General features: G+C 51.7%; 8 protein-coding genes across 8 annotated transcripts; 4 read left to right on the top strand and 4 right to left on the bottom strand.

The window, feature by feature from the left end:
- Positions 1–272: 272 nt before the first annotated feature.
- On the bottom strand, positions 273–2,827 carry P153DRAFT_419409 (DUF1750-domain-containing protein). The gene is made up of 2 exons (XM_033672186.1): positions 2,697–2,827; positions 273–2,643 (listed from the first exon to the last, which is right to left on the bottom strand). The coding sequence occupies exons 1-2, from the start codon at positions 2,757–2,759 to the stop codon at positions 676–678; spliced, it is 2,031 nt and encodes a 676-aa protein (XP_033529195.1). The 5' UTR covers positions 2,760–2,827; the 3' UTR covers positions 273–675.
- Positions 2,828–3,371: 544 nt separating this feature from the next.
- On the bottom strand, positions 3,372–3,539 carry P153DRAFT_279280 (uncharacterized protein; the record flags this gene model as incomplete). Its single annotated transcript, XM_033663013.1, has 1 exon — positions 3,372–3,539. One exon carries the CDS (start codon positions 3,537–3,539, stop codon positions 3,372–3,374), a length of 168 nt encoding a protein of 55 aa, XP_033529194.1.
- A 573-nt stretch (positions 3,540–4,112) lies between these two features.
- P153DRAFT_329534 (uncharacterized protein) lies at positions 4,113–5,489 on the top strand (the record flags this gene model as incomplete). Its single annotated transcript, XM_033665393.1, has 5 exons — positions 4,113–4,274; positions 4,329–4,464; positions 4,578–4,997; positions 5,050–5,083; positions 5,138–5,489. 5 exons carry the CDS (start codon positions 4,113–4,115, stop codon positions 5,487–5,489), a joined length of 1,104 nt encoding a protein of 367 aa, XP_033529193.1.
- Positions 5,490–5,965: 476 nt separating this feature from the next.
- Positions 5,966–7,193, top strand: P153DRAFT_258188 (putative hydroxyindole O-methyltransferase; the record flags this gene model as incomplete). The annotated part of the gene is made up of 2 exons (XM_033662796.1): positions 5,966–6,118; positions 6,171–7,193. Coding segments are annotated over 2 exons (1,176 nt in total), but the record flags the coding sequence as incomplete, so codon positions are not given.
- A 1,025-nt stretch (positions 7,194–8,218) lies between these two features.
- P153DRAFT_372092 (Cullin-domain-containing protein) lies at positions 8,219–10,797 on the bottom strand (the record flags this gene model as incomplete). Its single annotated transcript, XM_033669366.1, has 3 exons — positions 8,219–8,393; positions 8,446–10,334; positions 10,402–10,797. The coding sequence occupies 3 exons, from the start codon at positions 10,795–10,797 to the stop codon at positions 8,219–8,221; spliced, it is 2,460 nt and encodes an 819-aa protein (XP_033529191.1).
- Positions 10,798–11,279: 482 nt separating this feature from the next.
- Positions 11,280–11,957, top strand: P153DRAFT_279599 (zf-DNL-domain-containing protein; the record flags this gene model as incomplete). Its single annotated transcript, XM_033663028.1, has 2 exons — positions 11,280–11,687; positions 11,736–11,957. 2 exons carry the CDS (start codon positions 11,280–11,282, stop codon positions 11,955–11,957), a joined length of 630 nt encoding a protein of 209 aa, XP_033529190.1.
- Positions 11,958–14,375: 2,418 nt separating this feature from the next.
- On the top strand, positions 14,376–16,261 carry P153DRAFT_362537 (glycoside hydrolase family 128 protein). Its single transcript, XM_033667158.1, has one exon. The coding sequence runs from the start codon at positions 14,530–14,532 to the stop codon at positions 16,045–16,047; it is 1,518 nt and encodes a 505-aa protein (XP_033529189.1). The 5' UTR covers positions 14,376–14,529; the 3' UTR covers positions 16,048–16,261.
- An 822-nt stretch (positions 16,262–17,083) lies between these two features.
- P153DRAFT_352741 (uncharacterized protein) lies at positions 17,084–17,971 on the bottom strand (the record flags this gene model as incomplete). The annotated part of the gene is made up of 1 exon (XM_033666395.1): positions 17,084–17,971. The coding sequence occupies one exon, from the start codon at positions 17,969–17,971 to the stop codon at positions 17,084–17,086; it is 888 nt and encodes a 295-aa protein (XP_033529188.1).
- Between the last annotated feature and the right edge of the window lie 135 nt (positions 17,972–18,106).

The raw sequence follows: 18,106 nt of genomic DNA, 5'->3' as shown, positions 1-18,106 counted from the left end.
TATAGTGATGCGGAACTTGAGCAGTATGGCGACGAAATGTCGTGGAAAACATTTCTTGCGCGTACACATTGAAGACAGTGTCGTCTCAGGCTGACCAGACCCGCAGCGAGTCCTAGTCACACCGTTGTCAGCCCAGCCTCACAGTCTTCCAAAATTCTTTGTGCGCGCGATAGTGCTGGAGGTATTGTGCCAGGAACAAGGCACTGTTGTCATTGGTCAGTTGATAGACACGGTGAACACAACCTACACTACGTTCTACGTTCAACAGGTAAGCACGCAACTAGATTGAGACATCGTACAACATACATACGGGTCCGACTTCCTACTTTGCTATCATCGCGGTTCACTACCTAATAGCCGGCGCGATATTCAACAATATCACATATTCTGGTGATACGCTTGTTCGGCTGAGAACTACAAACAGAACAGAAGACACCCACCCCTGATATTTATCACTAATCCCCTATCGTCCCACCCATAACACCTAGAAAACTCCCCGCTTTCATACCTATACAAACCCCTCAAGTAGCAGACCATTCATCGAATGGACAAGGTCAAGAAACATTATAAGCCGGTTGTATGGACAAAGTATCTGATACCTCGCAAGTTAGGTGCTGGTCTAAAAATACCTAGAGGCAAAAACTCTGCAGGCTTTGCTTAGAGATGCAATGTCCACTAAGCATTGTCTCCGTTTCCTGTATCGTCGTGGTGCATCTCAGTTCCATGAAACGCATCGCCAAACGCTGAGTCGTCTACAAGGTCCAAGCCCAAGTTATCGTCATGCCCAAAATCTGCCAATGCATCTCCGGCAGTGTCAAGGTTGTCGAAGCTCCCAAAATCTGCCGTATCGAACATGCTACCTGCTTCAACATCTATGTTTGATTGAGGTAGAGCATTCGAGTCTGTCGCGGGAAGATTGTTGCTTGTCATGGCCTGCTGAGCGTTCGCACGAGCATGTTGTGCATCGCCAGACGACTGCTCATCAAGGTGGACCCAGTCTTTTTCGAGCGAATTCGTCATACCCGACATTTCTACGTCAAGATCCAGAAGGTCGTTGCCAGCATCTGCATCCATATTTGAGACTTGCCGATCGAACGTTGAGGGCTGCGAGGTGTGGCCAATATGTGCATGTGGTGTGCCAACAGCAGACTGCGACTGAGAAGGTGGTTGAGACATCTGGGGGATTGAGAAGTTACCAGGAGTTCCGGATAAAGACCCAGATCCGTACTGATCGAGCAGGCTGGCTGCTGTGTTATCAGCTTCCATCGCCCCGTCATTGTGCATATCATTCGACGCGCCGTTCGCACCCTGTTGTGCTCCGTGGCCATTTACTTGAGCCTTTTGTGGTTGGGGCTGTTGTGCTACGATGTATCCGCCCTTTTCCACGCAGACAACCGACTTCTTCGCATCGAATGTCACTCCCAACGATTCCTCCAGGTCCTGTACCACTCCTTCTGACGGGTCTGATCCCTCGTTCTCGCCATCTACTGAGCGTGACAGATCCCGTAACCGCCTCTCAGCCTTGATGTATGTTCGAGTCCGTTTCAGTTGGCCCATCTTCCTTGCATGGTCCGCCTTCATCTTTTCAATCTCAGCCTGTTCCTTTGAAGTGTATTCCGACACACGTGTCTCAAAGTCCTTGAGCTGAGCGGGGTCCAGCTTGTAGTAGTTCTTGACTTGGTAGTTTTCCTTTGCAGTATCCGCGTTCTCTGCGCCTGGAACATCTAGAATACCAGCAGTCAGGGGAGCGAGCTCGCCCATGAGGCCTAATCCAAGATCAATGGGCGCAATCTTGCCCACAGCGTAGGGTGACGAGAATATCTCCTCCATCCACTCATGGTGTTGCTTGTATCTAGAAAGACTGATTTCGCGAGGACTGAGGTAGTCGAAAGCGTCGTGGGTCGCGTTCTCCTCATCATCAAGTGTGGGGTCTGGGGCGATGACGCTTGAAACAGGTGGACGAGCTTGAGGCTGCGGCGGCAAACCGCGCTGCCGCTTAGCTGGCGGAGGCTGGGCTACGTATGGTCGTCCTGGCTGCATAGGGTTGTAGTATGGCTGCTGGCCTCTCATAGCTGCTGGCTGTCCAAACTCGACCTTGGGCCAGTTGGCCTGGTCGTGCAGCATGAACTCTTTGCGCATAAGCGGACCCGCGGCTTGGAGCTGGGCGCGCATCTGTAGCGTCGCGTGCATCTCCCGTGGTATCGGTATCTGGCTTGCAGGGATTCGGTGGTTCGCGTCTGCTGGTCTGTAGTGGATCAACCACAGGTTAGGGTCGAAGGCGCCAGGTCCTGCTGCAATCCTGTAGCGGAAACGGGCGTGCATTGCGTAGGGTTCGTGCGGGTAGACGTAACCGCTGTTGTGGACCAACACCTGCAGAGTGTAGCCTCGCGCATTCATATCATAGGCCGTCTCCGCGTCGGCCCACACGATGCCATCAGAGGCAAAGTGTGTATGCATGCGCGGCGGCTGCCAGGCGAGAACAACGGTGCCATCTTGAGGCGGAGACGCGAAGTAGGTCCAGGCGACGGGGGACGTGTCGCGCACTATCTGGGGGCCTTTGATGAGATATTCTAGTGCTTGTGCGGGCTGGAGGCTGGGAAGCGTCGGGAAGCGATACGAAGAGATCAGATGGACATGGGCGAGCTGCACGATTAGCTATGCACAAGATGAGCGAAGAGCTACCAAGGAGCACCCACAAGGTGAGGCGGCACCTGCGCACTCGGGTCGACGGCATTGTAGGCTTGCTGCATACCATACATGGTGCCGGATGCAATACGACAGCGATACTGCGTGCGTGAAGGCTTCAAGTGGTGCGCGAACGCGAGAGTATGTGGAGTCGTTGGGCGCGTTCGTTCTCGAGCGTCGCGACTTGCTTTGCCAAGACTAACCCCAGCTTATATAAGCAGCTCCGAGCTCTTCCACATTCACTCAGTTCGTCATTCACTACCCTCACCAGAACTGCTCTACACGTTGGATATGATGTTAAAATCGAACTGAACAAACTAACGGGAAGATATGATATATTCGTTTCGTTATCACGTCTCAGCGACGGTCAACGCCACTAATCCTGATATCAAAAAAAGAATCTGCCGTTATGCGACCAGTACTGTTAGCACTAGGTATTCTAACCCCCTCAACAAGCTTCTGCTCGTCGATCGTCTTCTGCTTGTCAGCCAATCTCGGCCCCGGCTCTGTATAACCCGTCTTTATACGGCAGTAACCAGGAAACTTCTTTGCGCCGACAGGAGATCTGACCTTGCCGTCGTAGTCGCGCTCCACAATGCATCCGCAGATGAACCCAATGGTCGCCTTCGTATTCATCGCAGAGCCGTACAGACCCATGTATGTGTTGTTCACTGCCAGAAAGTTCACTAGCGATTGCAGGATGGTGACTTCTGAGGTTTGCTAGTGGTAAGACGGACTTCGACCTCATCTATTGCGTCGCCGAGTTCGTGGATAATGTCGTCGGTGAAGAGTACGTGGGTAGCGTGGATACTGTAAGTGACTTGAACATCTCGTTCGGTGAATGGGTAGCACATGCCTAGGCAGTGGACATCCGATGGGACGCAGTGGTGTTTTCTCAGGGGTAGAATTCGCAGCATTCGCGCCCGATGTTTTGCTCTCCTCTGAAGAAGCAGTCTTTCAACCCTATTTGGTTGACTTATCCTTCTGTGTTATCACCTATACATCCGACGGTAACATCTACTAACAAGATTGACGGTTGTTAAGATACAGTGAAGAGGAGGACGTTCTCTAGCCAAGACAAGATAATATTCTAGCTGCCCACGTGGATCACGATGAAATTACGCTTTTGTAGGCGTATGTTAGTGAGTGCCTGATCGCCTGTATGTCGCATCCATCGCGTAGATCGGGTTGACAAATGTTGTTCCTCCGGCATCAACCGTGCAAGTGGCACAGCAGTTTGCCATGGGAACTCATAACGAACGAAAATCGCATGTTTGGTTTTCCCCAGCTGTTTTCCTCACTCGAGTATCCTGTAAGAGCATGCGATCGGTGAACTTTTTCTAGAGTGTATCTCTGTTTTTTACTAAACTCCTATTCAACTCCATCAACTAATCACTTCCCGACTGTTACAGTCTTTGACTACTGCAATGGACACGGTGTATATGAGGGAGAGCCGCCAGATTGAGGTTATCGTGATTGCGTGGGTTATGACAGGAGCTGCCATCTTCGCAGTTGCCGTCAAGCTCTTCACTCGTGTACGAATTGTCAGAGTGGTCGGATGGGATGATGTTTTCATTGTCTTCTCTCTTGTAAGAATCTTGACTTCCACATCACCTGAAATGGATATTGATAAATTGACATAGATACTTAGCATCGCTGCTTCTTCTTTCGCCCATTATTCAGCGCACCTGGGGTTCGGCCGACCTATGGCCGCCGTACAAACCGAGTTCGGTCAGGACCGTTTAGTTGTGACGGCGAGATGGCAGATGATTGGATATCGTATGTACTTCCCAGCATATAACGATGACCTTGACTAACATTGAAGTAGCATTTAATATTGGTATGTTTCTATTTGATAAACATTTACAGTTCACCGAATAACGTCCCATTAGGTGCTTTCAGTTTTCCCAATATCTCGATCGTCATTCTCGTCTGCCAGTTACTTGACCCGAAACCTCTACGGACACGGCTGCTATATGGAATGACCATTCTGCAAATTCTTTTCGCAATGATTACAGTAGTCATCACCTTTGTGCAATGTACACCAACCCAGAAGTTATGGGATAAGACGCTGCCGGGGACGTGTTGGGATCCGAGTATTCTCAATAACTTTTCGTACTGGTTGTGCGCCTATACGACCTTGACCGACTTCGTGCTGGCGATCGTACCAGTTGTAACCTTTTGGAAACTTCAGATGAAGCAGTCTACTAAGTTTGGTCTGTGTGTCATGATGAGTCTCACTATGCTCTCAGCCATCGTTACGATCGTGAAGGGTACGTACTTACACCTATTCACCGATGCTCCCGACATCCGTAAGTACACCCCTCAGGCTTAGAAAGCTGTCTTATTGCTAACAGCTTGGAGTCTACGATCCAGTACCTTTAGTTCTCTGGGGTTTGTAAGCCACGCTTCTCTTACTCGTCCGGTTACAAAAGGCAGATTTACGGCTCAGGGTTGAACAAAACGCTGTTATAATGGCCGCTTGTGTCTCCACGATGCGCCCGTTTTTCCACAAATCATGGATTCACGGAACAAGCAGTAGACAAAGCCGACCTGCCTCGGCAAACCAGCTCACAATCCTTTCATTGCGGCGTAGTCATGCAGGCCATAGGCAAGTGGATTCGATCTCGAACATCCCGCTCGATGAAATGGAAAACAGGGATTATGCAGAGTCCAGCAGCTCACAACAGAGCATATGCCATACTCTTAGAGTGTCTATGGAGCGCCAGGAGGACCCTTCAAGCAAGATCGGCTGTGCGAGTAAGAGTGTACCCTTGGTTATGATGGATGCAAAAACCCGATGAACTGGTACAGGGATGGAGTGCCTAAGGATGGCCTTCCCCCTCATCTGAAAAAGAGGATTCGTGTTGGACGATGGGGCGATGATATGTTTAATATGGGGCCGCATACCAAATCCTCTGAAGTGCTGCAATCCCTTGGGCTACGCCACATGTTCCACTTCTTGGTACCACGCCGCTTAACGGGGTTATTTCCTAAATAGGCATGACAAAATCTAACCCGACGGAACGATTGGCATTTTAATGGGCTGTTACGGTGATCGTACGCTAAAGGGTTCCTCCTCCGTGGCAGTTTAGTAGGAAAACAACGCGGGGAGGATTGCGTGGTGAACGATAAGCTAAAACGATTGTGGAGCATGAGATCCTTCATGGATCGATGTAACAACTCATTTATGCAAAAAGTATGTTGGTCTGCTTCTTTAAGTACAGCGAACAGGTTCGACTGTCTGGTAAATTCAGCCACACAGATGGCAACGAAACCGGTCTCCTCGATACTTGAAGGCATTGCCGCCGCTGGCAAGGCTTATGGATGCGATCAACTCGGCTCTCGTGAGTCTCTCATTGAGCTCAGCAGAGAGCTTGTAGCTACACTTGAGATTCCCAGTGAATTCCTACAAAGGAGTTTCTGGGCAGAGGTCAGTAGACAAAACACTGTCAAAGTTGCATACCATACTCATCATACGACAGCCAGCATTATCCGCACATTGCAAGCTTGCCGTCGAAGTAAAGCTCTTCCAACACCTCAAAGATGCCGGTGAATCAGGAATTACATCCGAAGATCTCGCTCAGAAGACAGGTGTTGATGTACTCTTACTGCGACGTATCATGCGACATCTTACTGCCATGAAGCTTGTCTACTTCTCCAACAGCAAATTCCATGGTACACCACTCAGTCATGGGCTAGCAGCAGATAACTATCAGAAGAGTATAGACTTCTGTTATGATGTCGCACGACCATCTTTCGAAGGATTACCTAGGTTCCTGAAAGATACCAACTACAAGATGCCCACATCCATTACTGCTGGCCCCTTCCAAGCCGCTCATGGGACCAATCTAGCATTGTTCGACTGGTTGGATGCTACACCCCCTCATCTTACCGAGTTCGATGCTTTCATGTCCGCCTACCGAGCCGGCAAAGCAAACTGGTGGGACACCGGATTCTATCCGGTTGCCGAGCGTCTGTTCGACGGCTTCGACCCTAGCAACAATGAGGTGCTTCTGGTGGACATTGGTGGCGGTCTTGGACATGATCTACAGCAATTTGCTACCCGGCATATCTCAAACCCCGGACAACTAGTACTACAGGACCGTGAACCCGTGATCGCTAGCATCAACAATAAAGAGAATCTCCCATTCCAAAGCCAGGCGTACGATTTCTTCACTCCACAGCCAATCAAGGCCGCGCGAGCGTATTCCCTCCATTCTATCCTGCACGACTGGCCTGATGAGGATGGCATTAGGATCCTGGAAAATCTCAAACCAGCGCTCAAACCAGGTTACTCGCGAGTTCTTCTGAATGAGATTGTCATGTCGGAAGAATATCCCACACTGGCTGCCACATCAATGGACATGATGATGATGACTCACGTTTCTGTTCTTGAGCGGAGCGAGGCGCACTGGAGGACCATGCTTGCCAAGGCAGGATTGAGAGTTCTGAATATTTACACCTATCCAGGGGTTGCGGAGAGCGTGATTGAGGCAGAGATTGCCTATGTAATCTAGGTTTGATACCAGGGGATATAAGTGTTGAGCATAGTACTGTGGCTTTTCAAGAGTCGCTACTATCACGTAGAGATGGTGCAAATATCTTCTATCTCTTCCACGAATGGGTTGCTAAAGGATATCTTGACGAGCCATGCCATCACATGTTGACAGAATATGTGATCCATACTTCTTGATCCACCCTGTCCATGTGGAGGAACCCATCTAATAGCGTTATTATACTCGACTACAGAGCTCAGGAAGAGTGCTGAGCGAGTAGGACGTATGTAGTAATCGAGAGAAACAGCGTAAATATGCTGACCTAGAGGCGGCAAACAGGAGGATCTATGAAGAAGTAAAAACATACCGCTAACGACAGGCCCATTAGCGAGAGATGACAAGAGCCACGTAAACATAGTATAGCGTCCAATGATACCATCTTGAATGTGCCTACTATTCGATAGATCGCACACTACGTTCAAATTCATATATCTTCATAAAAGCTGAGCATGTCTTCACCAAAATATGGTGAAGCGTAAGAGGCGACAGTAAATTATACCCGCCCTTGGTGTCAGTCCGCAGCTTCTTATTTCTCTGTCGCCATACATGTCAGAGCTTTGTGGGCAGTCGTGGATGGCATGTACTGCACGCGCGGACAAATGGCCAATCACAAAGCAATGGAGCGAAAGATGTGTGAGTGGAGTTTATCCATGCCCATATCAGAAGTAGAAGAAGTGAAGAAGTAAGAAGAGAATATCCGCTTTTGCGTCCACATGTCATGTATGTAAAACTATGAAATGGGTACTACACCACCCCAAGCGAAACCGAAGACTTTATATCATGAGCCAGTGTGAGAATCCACGCACATGTGCGAGCGCTCCGAGACGCCAAACCCATCCATTCCGACCCACCCAGACCACTATTCGCAGCCCGTGACGCCAATGCTATGCATTCACCAAGATAGCTCCCCCAGCCAGCCGGGACAAGACTCGCCAAAAACGCCGTATAAATACATGCACAAGATGTGACACTCTCTACGCTAGATAGCGGTACGAGTCGACCTTTGCGCCTTCGACGCGTTCCAGGTATTCGCGCTCGATAAGCGACTCGATGCGCTTCTTGATCATGTTGACTTCGGGCTTGAACTGTCCGACCAGCTGGTTGAGCGTCTCGATGATGAGCTGCTGGTGGGAGAGCTCTTTGCGTTGTCTAGGGTGATTGTTAGCGTCGACGTAATTTTCCGCGTCAGGGGCATACGTACTTCATGATCCGCACGACTGCAGCCTCGATGCAGAACTGCCGCGAATCATCGTTCTTCTTCTCTGTCTCCCGTCGTTCCCGGTCGCTCTCGACTTTATTCCCGCTGCTAACGACGCCGACCTTGATCTTCACAAATTTCCCGCTGAAGCCTTCGTTGAACGAGAATTTGTCAGTAGGCTTTACATCCTTGGACATGGGCTCCTTGACTAGAATACGCGTCTTTGGGGCGACCGCAAGCGACTGCAAATTTCTGATCAGATCGTTACGAGGAATGTTCGTCTGGGCCTGGATCTCTTCAAAGCTCAGATACTGACCCGGGCTCAGTTCGTTGAATAGAAGCAAGATCACCATGCCGTAAGTCGATACGTTCAAGTCATGTCGGCGCTCCTTAAATGATCCGTCCTTCTGCTGCACCTTGGGAAATACGGCCTTGATGTCCGCGGAACCCATGTTGGCGAGCCATGTGAGCTGTCGTCCTTGGTGCTTTGTGTTGTAGTACTTCTCAAATCCGCGCTTGATCTTCTCCACTGCGACTGGGAAATTGCATCGTGGTCGCTTGTCCTCTTCATCGTCGGCTGCGCCACCCATAGTCTCGAGTGACCAAGTCATACTTGTCAACACATTGATGGCCAGCTCGATGCGTTTTGGATCCTTTTCTCCGAGACCCTCGACATGCTTTTTGAAGCCAGCAGTGAGCTCTTCCGATATCGTCATGTCCTTGAACATGGCCTCCAGCTTGAGTGTGAAGTTGTTTCCAAGCTCAATCTTCATCTTAGAAATCATCTGCTTCTCAACTTCGTTGCTGATTGACTTGTTCATCAACAGTCGTCGGCAGAGATGTTTCTTGTAGTATCGCTCGAAGAGATCTTTGTCTTGGACGTATCGCAACAGGATGATTGCCTTGTCCAACACAACATCGATTTCCATTTCTGTCTTGCCTTTGATGCCCTTCTTCATGTTCTCGTCGATGAAGAGGGAGATGTATTCGGAAGATCGCGGGAAGTTCGGCGAGTTGATGAAGTCAGCGAAGCTCCTGGTCACAGCCTGCTGTAAAAGACCGTCCGATTCGAATGAATCTTTCCAGATCTTGTCGAACTTGTCTTTCAGCGCGAGGACATCTTCGACCCACTTGATCGCAGCGACTGTCTGCTGGTTTATACGCTTCTCTTGCGCGGCGCCCTTGCCCTTGTCTGCAGAGTCGGCTGCTGGTGCCGGCGCAGTGGCTTGCGATGCAGCAATGGCGTCGTTGTTGATGTCGGTACCCATAGCCACGATGCGCTTTTGTATAGCACGCGTAACTTCCTCCTTCTTCTCGTCCACTCGCTTGTTCAAGTCATAGACCAAATTCAACTCGTCGAGTCTGTCGTTTTCGATCATGAATCGAACGCCGCTCTCCATCTCCACCAGCTCGTGTATCCGGTTCTTGATCAGCTCATCTTCCACGACCTTTTGAATCTTGGGCCCGGTGCTCTCTGATAGTGTCTGCTTGCAACGCTCGTCCTCCTCGTAGATCCTCCGTCGCGCATGCCTACAGTATGCGCCTGCATCAGAGTCGCGCAATAGAAGCTCCGACTCGGTCTTGTAGAAGGTCCTGCTGGTCTCTAGATATTCCTTCTCGAACGAGACGTTGTACAGGCGCTGCTCTTCTGACTCGGTCTCGTCCTCGTGCAGGCCCTCGAGCATCCATACGCAAGACTTGATGAGGTGCTTGTCGATGACATCGCCGTCGCGCTCCATCTGGATCTGATCGAGGACAACGTGGTTCAGCAGACCCAGGATTGCGCGGGCATCCATGGTGGAGACGGGCGAGTTCAGAATCTCGTCGCGAAACAGGACCATGGCAGCGTTAAATATCGACGGTCGGCGATGGTCTGTACAGTAGACACGGTCCTTGATTGATGTCGTGTTAGCAGAATGTCCTTGTTTGGAGCCGCCGCCGTGAAAAGGATAGCCTTACCATGTACATGAGCACGTCTGCCAGCATGCTCATGCATACCTGGTGGTCGCCCCATGCCTGCTTGAGCCCCTTCAGGAATTTCTCGCCCGCCACACGTCGCTCATTCGCCGTTGTTCCACCGAGGCTCTGCGCGTTGGCTAGGAGGTTGGGCGAGAGCATCTGCTGGATGACTGCGCGCACCTCGCTGCTCAGCCATTTGCGCTCGAAGTCGTGCACGTGGTTGTACAGGTCCTGGCCCTTCTTCTTGAGCACGATGCGGTAGGCGTGGCGGTACAGCTCCTCGTAGGAGAGCTTCGAGGCGTTCTTGGTGTGGATCTCGCGGAAGGCAGCTTCGATCGTGGCCCACGTGTTTTCAAAATCGACTTCATCGCCATGGAGGCCCTGGGGTCGCCGCATGGTTAGCTGGGTGGTTGACTGTGGTTCAGTGGTATAGACCAGGGTCCAGATATACTGCGAGAGCACGGTGAAGGTGAAGGTGCTTGACATACCCTGCGCGGCGGCCGTATACGCTGGCGACCCCGTCCTGCGATCATCTTGCCTCAAGGCTGTCACTTGGTGCAGGTCGATAGAACGTCCAGGAGCTGGTGGACAAGGCTGTGGTCGTGCACAAAGTGTCGGATGCTATAGGAAAGAGCGCAGGTGCATGCACACGACACGGCACGGCGACGGACACAATAAAGAATAAGAGCCCGGCTGTGTGGACAGTCGACGTTGACAGTCGACGTGCACGTCTCGCGGCGGCGTTAGGCGGGGGTCGTGTAGCTCGCGAACAGATGACGGAACATAACCTTGCCTTGGCGCCTCGGTGATCACGGCTTTTGTCCGCACAGGAACCACCATCATAGCTACTTGACATATTCCTTGTTATGCATACAACAATGCGCCCTACGTCGTCTTTGTTACGCGCTTTTGCTCGTGCAGGTACGCCTCGAGCTGTAAGAACTTTCCCAGCAGAGCCCATTCCAGCACCCTCAAAGCGCCTCTTCCACACTCCGCAAACGTCAGCTGGGTGTCGACCTTTGCCCATTCTTTCAAGAGTACGATTGCCTCCTGCAGCCCGCTTCGAATCTTCCTCAGCTGCCCCATCACCAGCCGGCGCATCCACAAAAGCACCAGAGTCACGTCTCGAGCGCGACCAAGTTCCCTCGTACGAGTTGACATTCACTTGCAATGTCTGCACAACACGGTCGTCGCATCGTCTGTCCAAGCAGGGATATCACCACGGGACTGTGTTGATTTCATGTCCGGACTGCAAGAACAAGCATCTGATTAGCGACCATCTCAAGGTGGGTCGGTCTACTCCTGCCATGCTAACATTTCTGACGCGGGTGCAGATATTCTCCGACAAGTCAGTGACCATAGAAGACCTCATGCGGGAAAAGGGCGACCTCGTCAAGAAGGGTTCCCTTAGTGCAGAGGGCGATGTCGAGTTTTGGGACGATGGGAGCCAGACCCCTCGATCTGCGCAGTTTCACCCAGATTCCAAACCCAAGGGCGACAATCGCTTCGTCGCGCAGCCCTCCTCGCAGACACCTTCAAAAGATCCTACCGAGTGATATACACCGGTAGTATTACGCTGCTGGCCAGCTACCACTCCTCGTACAACATATCGATACTGTAGAAATACTGTCTGAACAATACTTAGCGAAAGGGAACAACTGAGAAACCGCCTAACCTAGAACGTATGAATCCAGCCCTAGATGTCGACTATGCGAAGGGGTAGGCTTTGTCTATGTTGCTTCCTTTTGCGGCACGTTCTTGGTCGTAGGATCGTCACGTCAACATGTCTTTGTTCCATCGTATTCTCCTCTGTTGCATTCTTCTATGTTCCTTGCAATGCTTGTCCCAAGACTATTCTCCGACCGGCGAACTCCTTCGAAAGGTGACAAGCGCGAACCATAATATCGAGCTTGTTTAACACTCGAAACTTCTCGGCGTTTGTACGTCGAAACATACTCCACAGTCTTCAAACGAGCGGTCCATGAATGGTCGAAAAGTTTAAATCAACGTATATGAATACCTGTAGTCCGCTACTACCATAATGCGTAGTGCTGAATCACAGTCACTGCTGAACGTTGTGCTGCAATCTGGAATGCATCGGCGTCGCAGCTTACGGGAATATTTGAGTAACTGTTAGTGGACTGTCACATCTCAATACGAGGTTGGTGAACCATGGTTTAGAAAAAAACTTTAATTATACACTAGGAAGTTTTGTGCTTGCAACATGGACTAAAGTAGTTGGACTTTGAAATTTGTGATCTTAGTTGCGCTTCAAGAGGCTTGTCCTTGGCAGAATAGAGTATCTACGCCCAACGCCAAACCAAACGGTGAAGTCAAGGCATGAACAAAAGAACGAGTAACGTTGAGAAATTGCATATGCTGCACGATCCCAAAGTACGCGCATAAGCTCTGCATACTGCATCGCTAGCTAATGCATGTTGTTCCTAGTTCTGACCAGAGCCATCTCGCCGCAGAGCGATTGGTAGGTTCCGCTCGTCTAACCCTGGCCAATAGGAATTCATGGTGTTGAGGGTTTTACGTGGACTTTTCTAGGATGACAGGTGGGCTGCAGAGGGAAAGATGGGGAGACGATTCTCGAGCGCAAAGCTCAGAGACGGGGATGTCTTACGAGGTTACATCAGTGGCGTCGTGGACGGTTGCCGGTTGCGTTCGCTAGAGTTGCAGGTGGGTCGAGGGCTAGGAAGAGCCCGTTCTGAAAACAGTTCAGTCAACGGAAAGACAAATAAATTGGCACTGCTGGCGAAGAACTGCGGGATGGAAAAGAATGGCATGCTCGTAGCTTTCTCCCACGTGGAATGCCACTTCGTGTTTGAGCATGCGAAATGGGTTGTCCTGAATTCCTTTGAGAGGCACACTGCATGCAAAGGGATGTCCTTCCCCGTTACACAACTTTTCCGAACACAACGACATGGCTGAAACAGACGAGAATTGACAAGGCGTGGTAATGTTGAGTTCACCGCCGTTGTGCTTCCACACCCTTCGGCACAACTTTGAAATGTTGATACGTCACCTTTGGGGCCGTCGTCAGCATGTCTTCGTGTCTGCTCGGCTGTCCCTCCCCGATCCTGACAGCAACCCGGCTCAGCCCTCAACGACTGAATCAACCCCAGCCTCTCCCTTTCGTAAGCAAAAGTCGACTCAGCGAGCAAACAACACAAATTGAAACGAAACCGCGCATTGAGGCTTGTGACAGACGTCATGTCCTATTTTGACAACACTAGAGATCGCCGAGAGACTGCGCGGGTGAATGGCATCCGCCAAGCGGGATCCGGCCTGCATTCGAGACGGGCCTGCAGCTCGATGTGAGGATGCGAGAGCGATCTTTCGTACCGCTCCACGCTCCCCGGCCCAAAGTTGTGAACGTGTGTCACTGCACAAACCCGACGATGAAAGCTACTGATAGGGTAGCATGTCTAATAAAAGGTCAAATAGCGGCTAGAATCAACCCATTGCGCGACGTGTCGCTCAGGGCTGTCATCGTGCCCCTGGCGGCTATGCCTGCGTCGTGGCTGCGGGTTCCTGGCTGTCGAAACGGCGGCGCAAAGGGGCGCCGAATCGCGCAACGCTATGGTGATGCACCGATGCAGGCAAGCTTTGTCACGCCGATCGTTGGACAGGTCCGAAGAGCGACCGGGGTGGCGCGGATGTGTGTTCTTGGAAGCGCTGCTCGCCATGAGTGGTCGACGCCTCGACTTTCCATCGAAATGTACCTGACGCTTGACCCTACAGATGGCGCTGGCTCACTGCACCTTGTCTTAGTGGCGACCGGGTTCAACAAAGTTTGAGCTTGCCGCCTTCATCTAGACCTGCGTGGGTGGGCTTTGGGGATTCCGAGTCCCCCGCCCTGCTATATGAACAGAGACAACCCGGTGGTCCCCATTCCTTCCACAACCTTCCCTCATTCAAACCACGGTCCCGTTGCTGTTGATTCCCAAGAGCTTTAGCTCAGTCCTTTCCTTGTCTACCTAGACACCACTTTCCTTACCGGATATCAGCATTCGCCCTGGTTGGCTCGGTCTCTCCCTGCGCTCAAGAAGCTGCACTCTTTCAAGCTACAATACCCTAGAACTTTGAAATATCAGCAATCATCCAAACATATCTATCAACATGTCCTCCACCATGAAGATCAGCCTTTTGGCTCTCATCTCTACCGCTGCCGCCGTTCCTCAATACGGACACGCCGGACACAGCAAGTTCCACAGCAGCCACAAGGCTTCCCAAGCCTACGGAACTGGAAGTGGACGACCTGCCTACCCTACTGGCGGTTGGTCTGGCGGTTACAACGGCACTAGTGTTCCTCAGGCAACTGGAACCGGCGCCTACCCCGATGACAAGACCACCACCGTCGGCCAGACTCTCACCTCTACTCAAGTCGTTGTCTCAACCATCTACGGCACGGCCTCTTCTGATGTACCTGTAGCTGCCGAGGAGGTTTCCACTGGTGCTTCTCAGTGTGGCCTCACTGTTACTGTTACTTCGGCCGAGAAGGTCACTGTCACAGTCACCAAGGGCTCCGGTGCTTCATCTACGGCTGCTTCAGCTGGCGTATCCTCTGTCGCTTCTGTTGAGTCCGACTACGGCTACGAGACTTCCGCTGCCAGCTACGAGGTTCCCGCCTCTAGCTACGAGGCTTCCGCTTCCAGCTATGTAGTCGTCACACCGACCCCCGTTGCCGCGTCTTCCAAGGTTGTCGAGGCCACTTCATCGCAGGTTGCAGACGTCACTTCGTCTAAGGCTGCGGACGTCACTTCGTCCAAGGCCGACGGGTACGCCGTCCCCACCTCGGTTGATGTGTCCATGTCCTTCGCGCAGAAGCCCGTTGCGGCAAAGTCCTCAGCCGCCGCCTCCTCTGCCGTTGTCTCCTCCGCCAAGGCATCTGCCACCGGTAGCTCCCCTACTTACAGCGGATCCAAGCGCGGTCTCGCCTACAATGACGCCTCCCTCTGCAAGGCTCTCAGCGGGTCTTACGGCTATGCCTACAACTGGGGACAGACCGAGAGCGCCAGCATCGGCGCTCCCTTCGTCCCCATGATGCACAAGCCCTCCGACTCCACCGCCGAAGCATGGCTCGCCAACGTCGACACAGCCGTCAAAGCCGGCACCAAGGCCGTCATGGGTTTCAACGAGCCCGACGTAGCTGCCCAAGCCAACATGACCCCCGAAGCCGCCTGCACCTCATGGATGGAATACATGAACCCCATCGCCTCCTCCCACTCAGACGTCACCATCCTCGGCCCCTCAGTGTCAAACGGTGTAGGCACAGATGCAGCGCCCATGGGCCTAAATTGGCTCACAGACTTCCACACCGCCTGCCCCGACGCCATCGTGCACGCCACAAACATCCACTTCTACGACATCCCCTCAGACGAGACAATCACCCGCTTCAAGACCCAGATCGAAAAGGCCGCCGCCCTCTACAGCAAGCCCGTCTGGGTCACCGAGTTCGGCCTCAACACCGGCTCCGCCACCGACGCGCAGGCTGCCAGCTTCCTCAAGCAGGCTATGGAGTACATGGATGGGTCTGATTTGGTTGAGGGCTACTCGTACTTCATGGTCGCGGATGGCGCGGATATGCTCAATGCTGATACGCTTGTTGGGCAGGCGTATGCGGCTTCGACTTACTAGGTTGGAGGGTTTGTCGGGTTGAGTGCGATTTGGGCGTTTTATTGGGAATGGGCTTTCTTGGCTGGATAGATTGGGTTCAGGATTGGGATTGGGCTGCATGGGATACTCTCGACGCTACTGCATGTGCTGCGCGATCATTGGGTTGTAGCGACTTTCTGTTCGTGTATTGGGGCTTGGAGGAGAAGAGGTGGTTTGGTGATGTTGGAATAGAAGTGATCGAAATGAAATATTGTGCCTGTTTACTCCACTGTCTTCTCTGCGACTTGTTTCGTTCCATTCTCTTGTTGTGCTCTGCTGTGCTGTGCACTCCCCTACGATGAAGTTCCGTCAACCAGCCCACCTCTCAGTCAACCGTAAAAGCAGCAAGCAATCTACGTTTTTCAAGGCTCCTATAACCTGCAAAGCAACACAAGTAAACTGAACAACGTGTACGCAAGGTGTATACAGCTAAGAACTCAGACATAAGCTTTCTACACTAAACGTAGTTGTAGTTGTCGAGCTGTTCCATGGTTTTCGGTGTACCTTAGTTCCTGGTATTTCGATTCATCGAGAGTTCATGTGTCTGTGGAAGTTATAGCGAATGTTCAATGTCTCCTACTCTAACATACCTCGATGATCACCATTTCTACAATCCACTCTGTTTGTTCCACACATGACCTCACTTTTTGTCCAACGGCTGTGCGTACAGTCTTCCCAGCACCGTTGGGGCAGTTTCTTCAAACTCCATCCGTAACGTCGAGAAGGCATGGATGTATGTATGTATGTATGTCTAGTGAATAAGACGCTCCTCCTCAGGCTAGACAGCACGCTTGTTACCGCGAACGAGAGAGATGGAGATGGAGAGTGAGACGAACAAAGTAGAGACCGCGGCGTTTTTTCTTCTTCAGTATGCGAATATGTGTATTAGACAGAATCCACGCAATGCGTGTTAGGTTACTTGAGTAGGACTCCGGCGGAACCTCTCTGACGACCAGAGAAATGGAACATGGATTGTCAATGCAATCGATGTCGTGATGGAAGACACGACTGTACTAGATTATATGCCCTCTTCGATCCACCGCTTGACTTGCTCCAACGTCTCCTCCCGATGGAAGTAATCCGCCCCCCCTTCACCATCCATAAACGCCAACCACTTCTCCTCATCCCAAACCGTGCCCTCATCAGGCACAACCCTCAGATTCGCAGCCCGCGTTAGCATCCCATCGCCATCTCCCTGAAGACGGTCCTTCGTAATCGATTTCAGAATCTTGTTCACCCTCGTCTGACACCGACTACCCGGGCGAAGCAGGCAGGGAGATGCCTGCTTACCACGGAGAGCATCCATCAGACAAATCCCCAGGACAACGAAGAAGCTCATGCAGGCTTTCGTGTTGTCCTTTGCGCCACGCCAACCGGAGAGAGTGAATTGCACGGAGACGTTTGGCCGCTCGCTGCAGAGACGGTTGAGCTCCGTTCCGTGTTGCATGGTGACCTGGAGAGCGAGTAGTTCTATCGGTACCTGTTCCGTGTCGAAGTCGGTGATGGCGATTTCAATGGGCCACGGTGCTGTGGTGACGGACCTGCATTTGAGGAAGGAGATGAGCTGGAGGCTTGCGAGGCGCTGGTCGTCGCGGTGGCGCCGGAAGTGGATCTTGTTGTACTTCAATTCCTGCGTGGTGGTTTCTGCTCGGATCTGGCGGTTGACGTAGGCCAGCTGGTTGAACTCATCCGAGGCTCTTATGTCGTGGGTTTCGTAGTGACGGATGTATAATATGGGCTTGCGAATCCTGGGCTTTTGGTAGGATTTCGGCTTGGTGTTTTTGTACTCGTGGTCAAGCTCTGATGGCTCTCGGTAGTACAGTCCAGTTGTTGAGGTGAGCGCGTACTCATAGATCGAGTTGCGTAACTCCCTGGGAAGGGCGAGAAAGCTTGATGAGGAAGGCATGGTTGTTGGTCTAGACGAGGACGACGTGAGATGGGTTGTTGTTGTTCCGCGGCTGTGCAGTCATTTGGGCTTTTGTGAGTTCACTGGATTTTGTGTTTGGTCGAGAGAACAATTGTGCAGGTGTAGAGAGTGAGG

Source organism: Dothidotthia symphoricarpi (genome assembly GCF_010015815.1).
Source record: "Dothidotthia symphoricarpi CBS 119687 unplaced genomic scaffold P153scaffold_1, whole genome shotgun sequence".
NCBI classification, from domain to species: domain Eukaryota; kingdom Fungi; phylum Ascomycota; class Dothideomycetes; order Pleosporales; family Dothidotthiaceae; genus Dothidotthia; species Dothidotthia symphoricarpi.
Note: the sequence above shows the minus strand (reverse complement) of the source record. Positions and strands in the feature narration are given on the sequence as shown.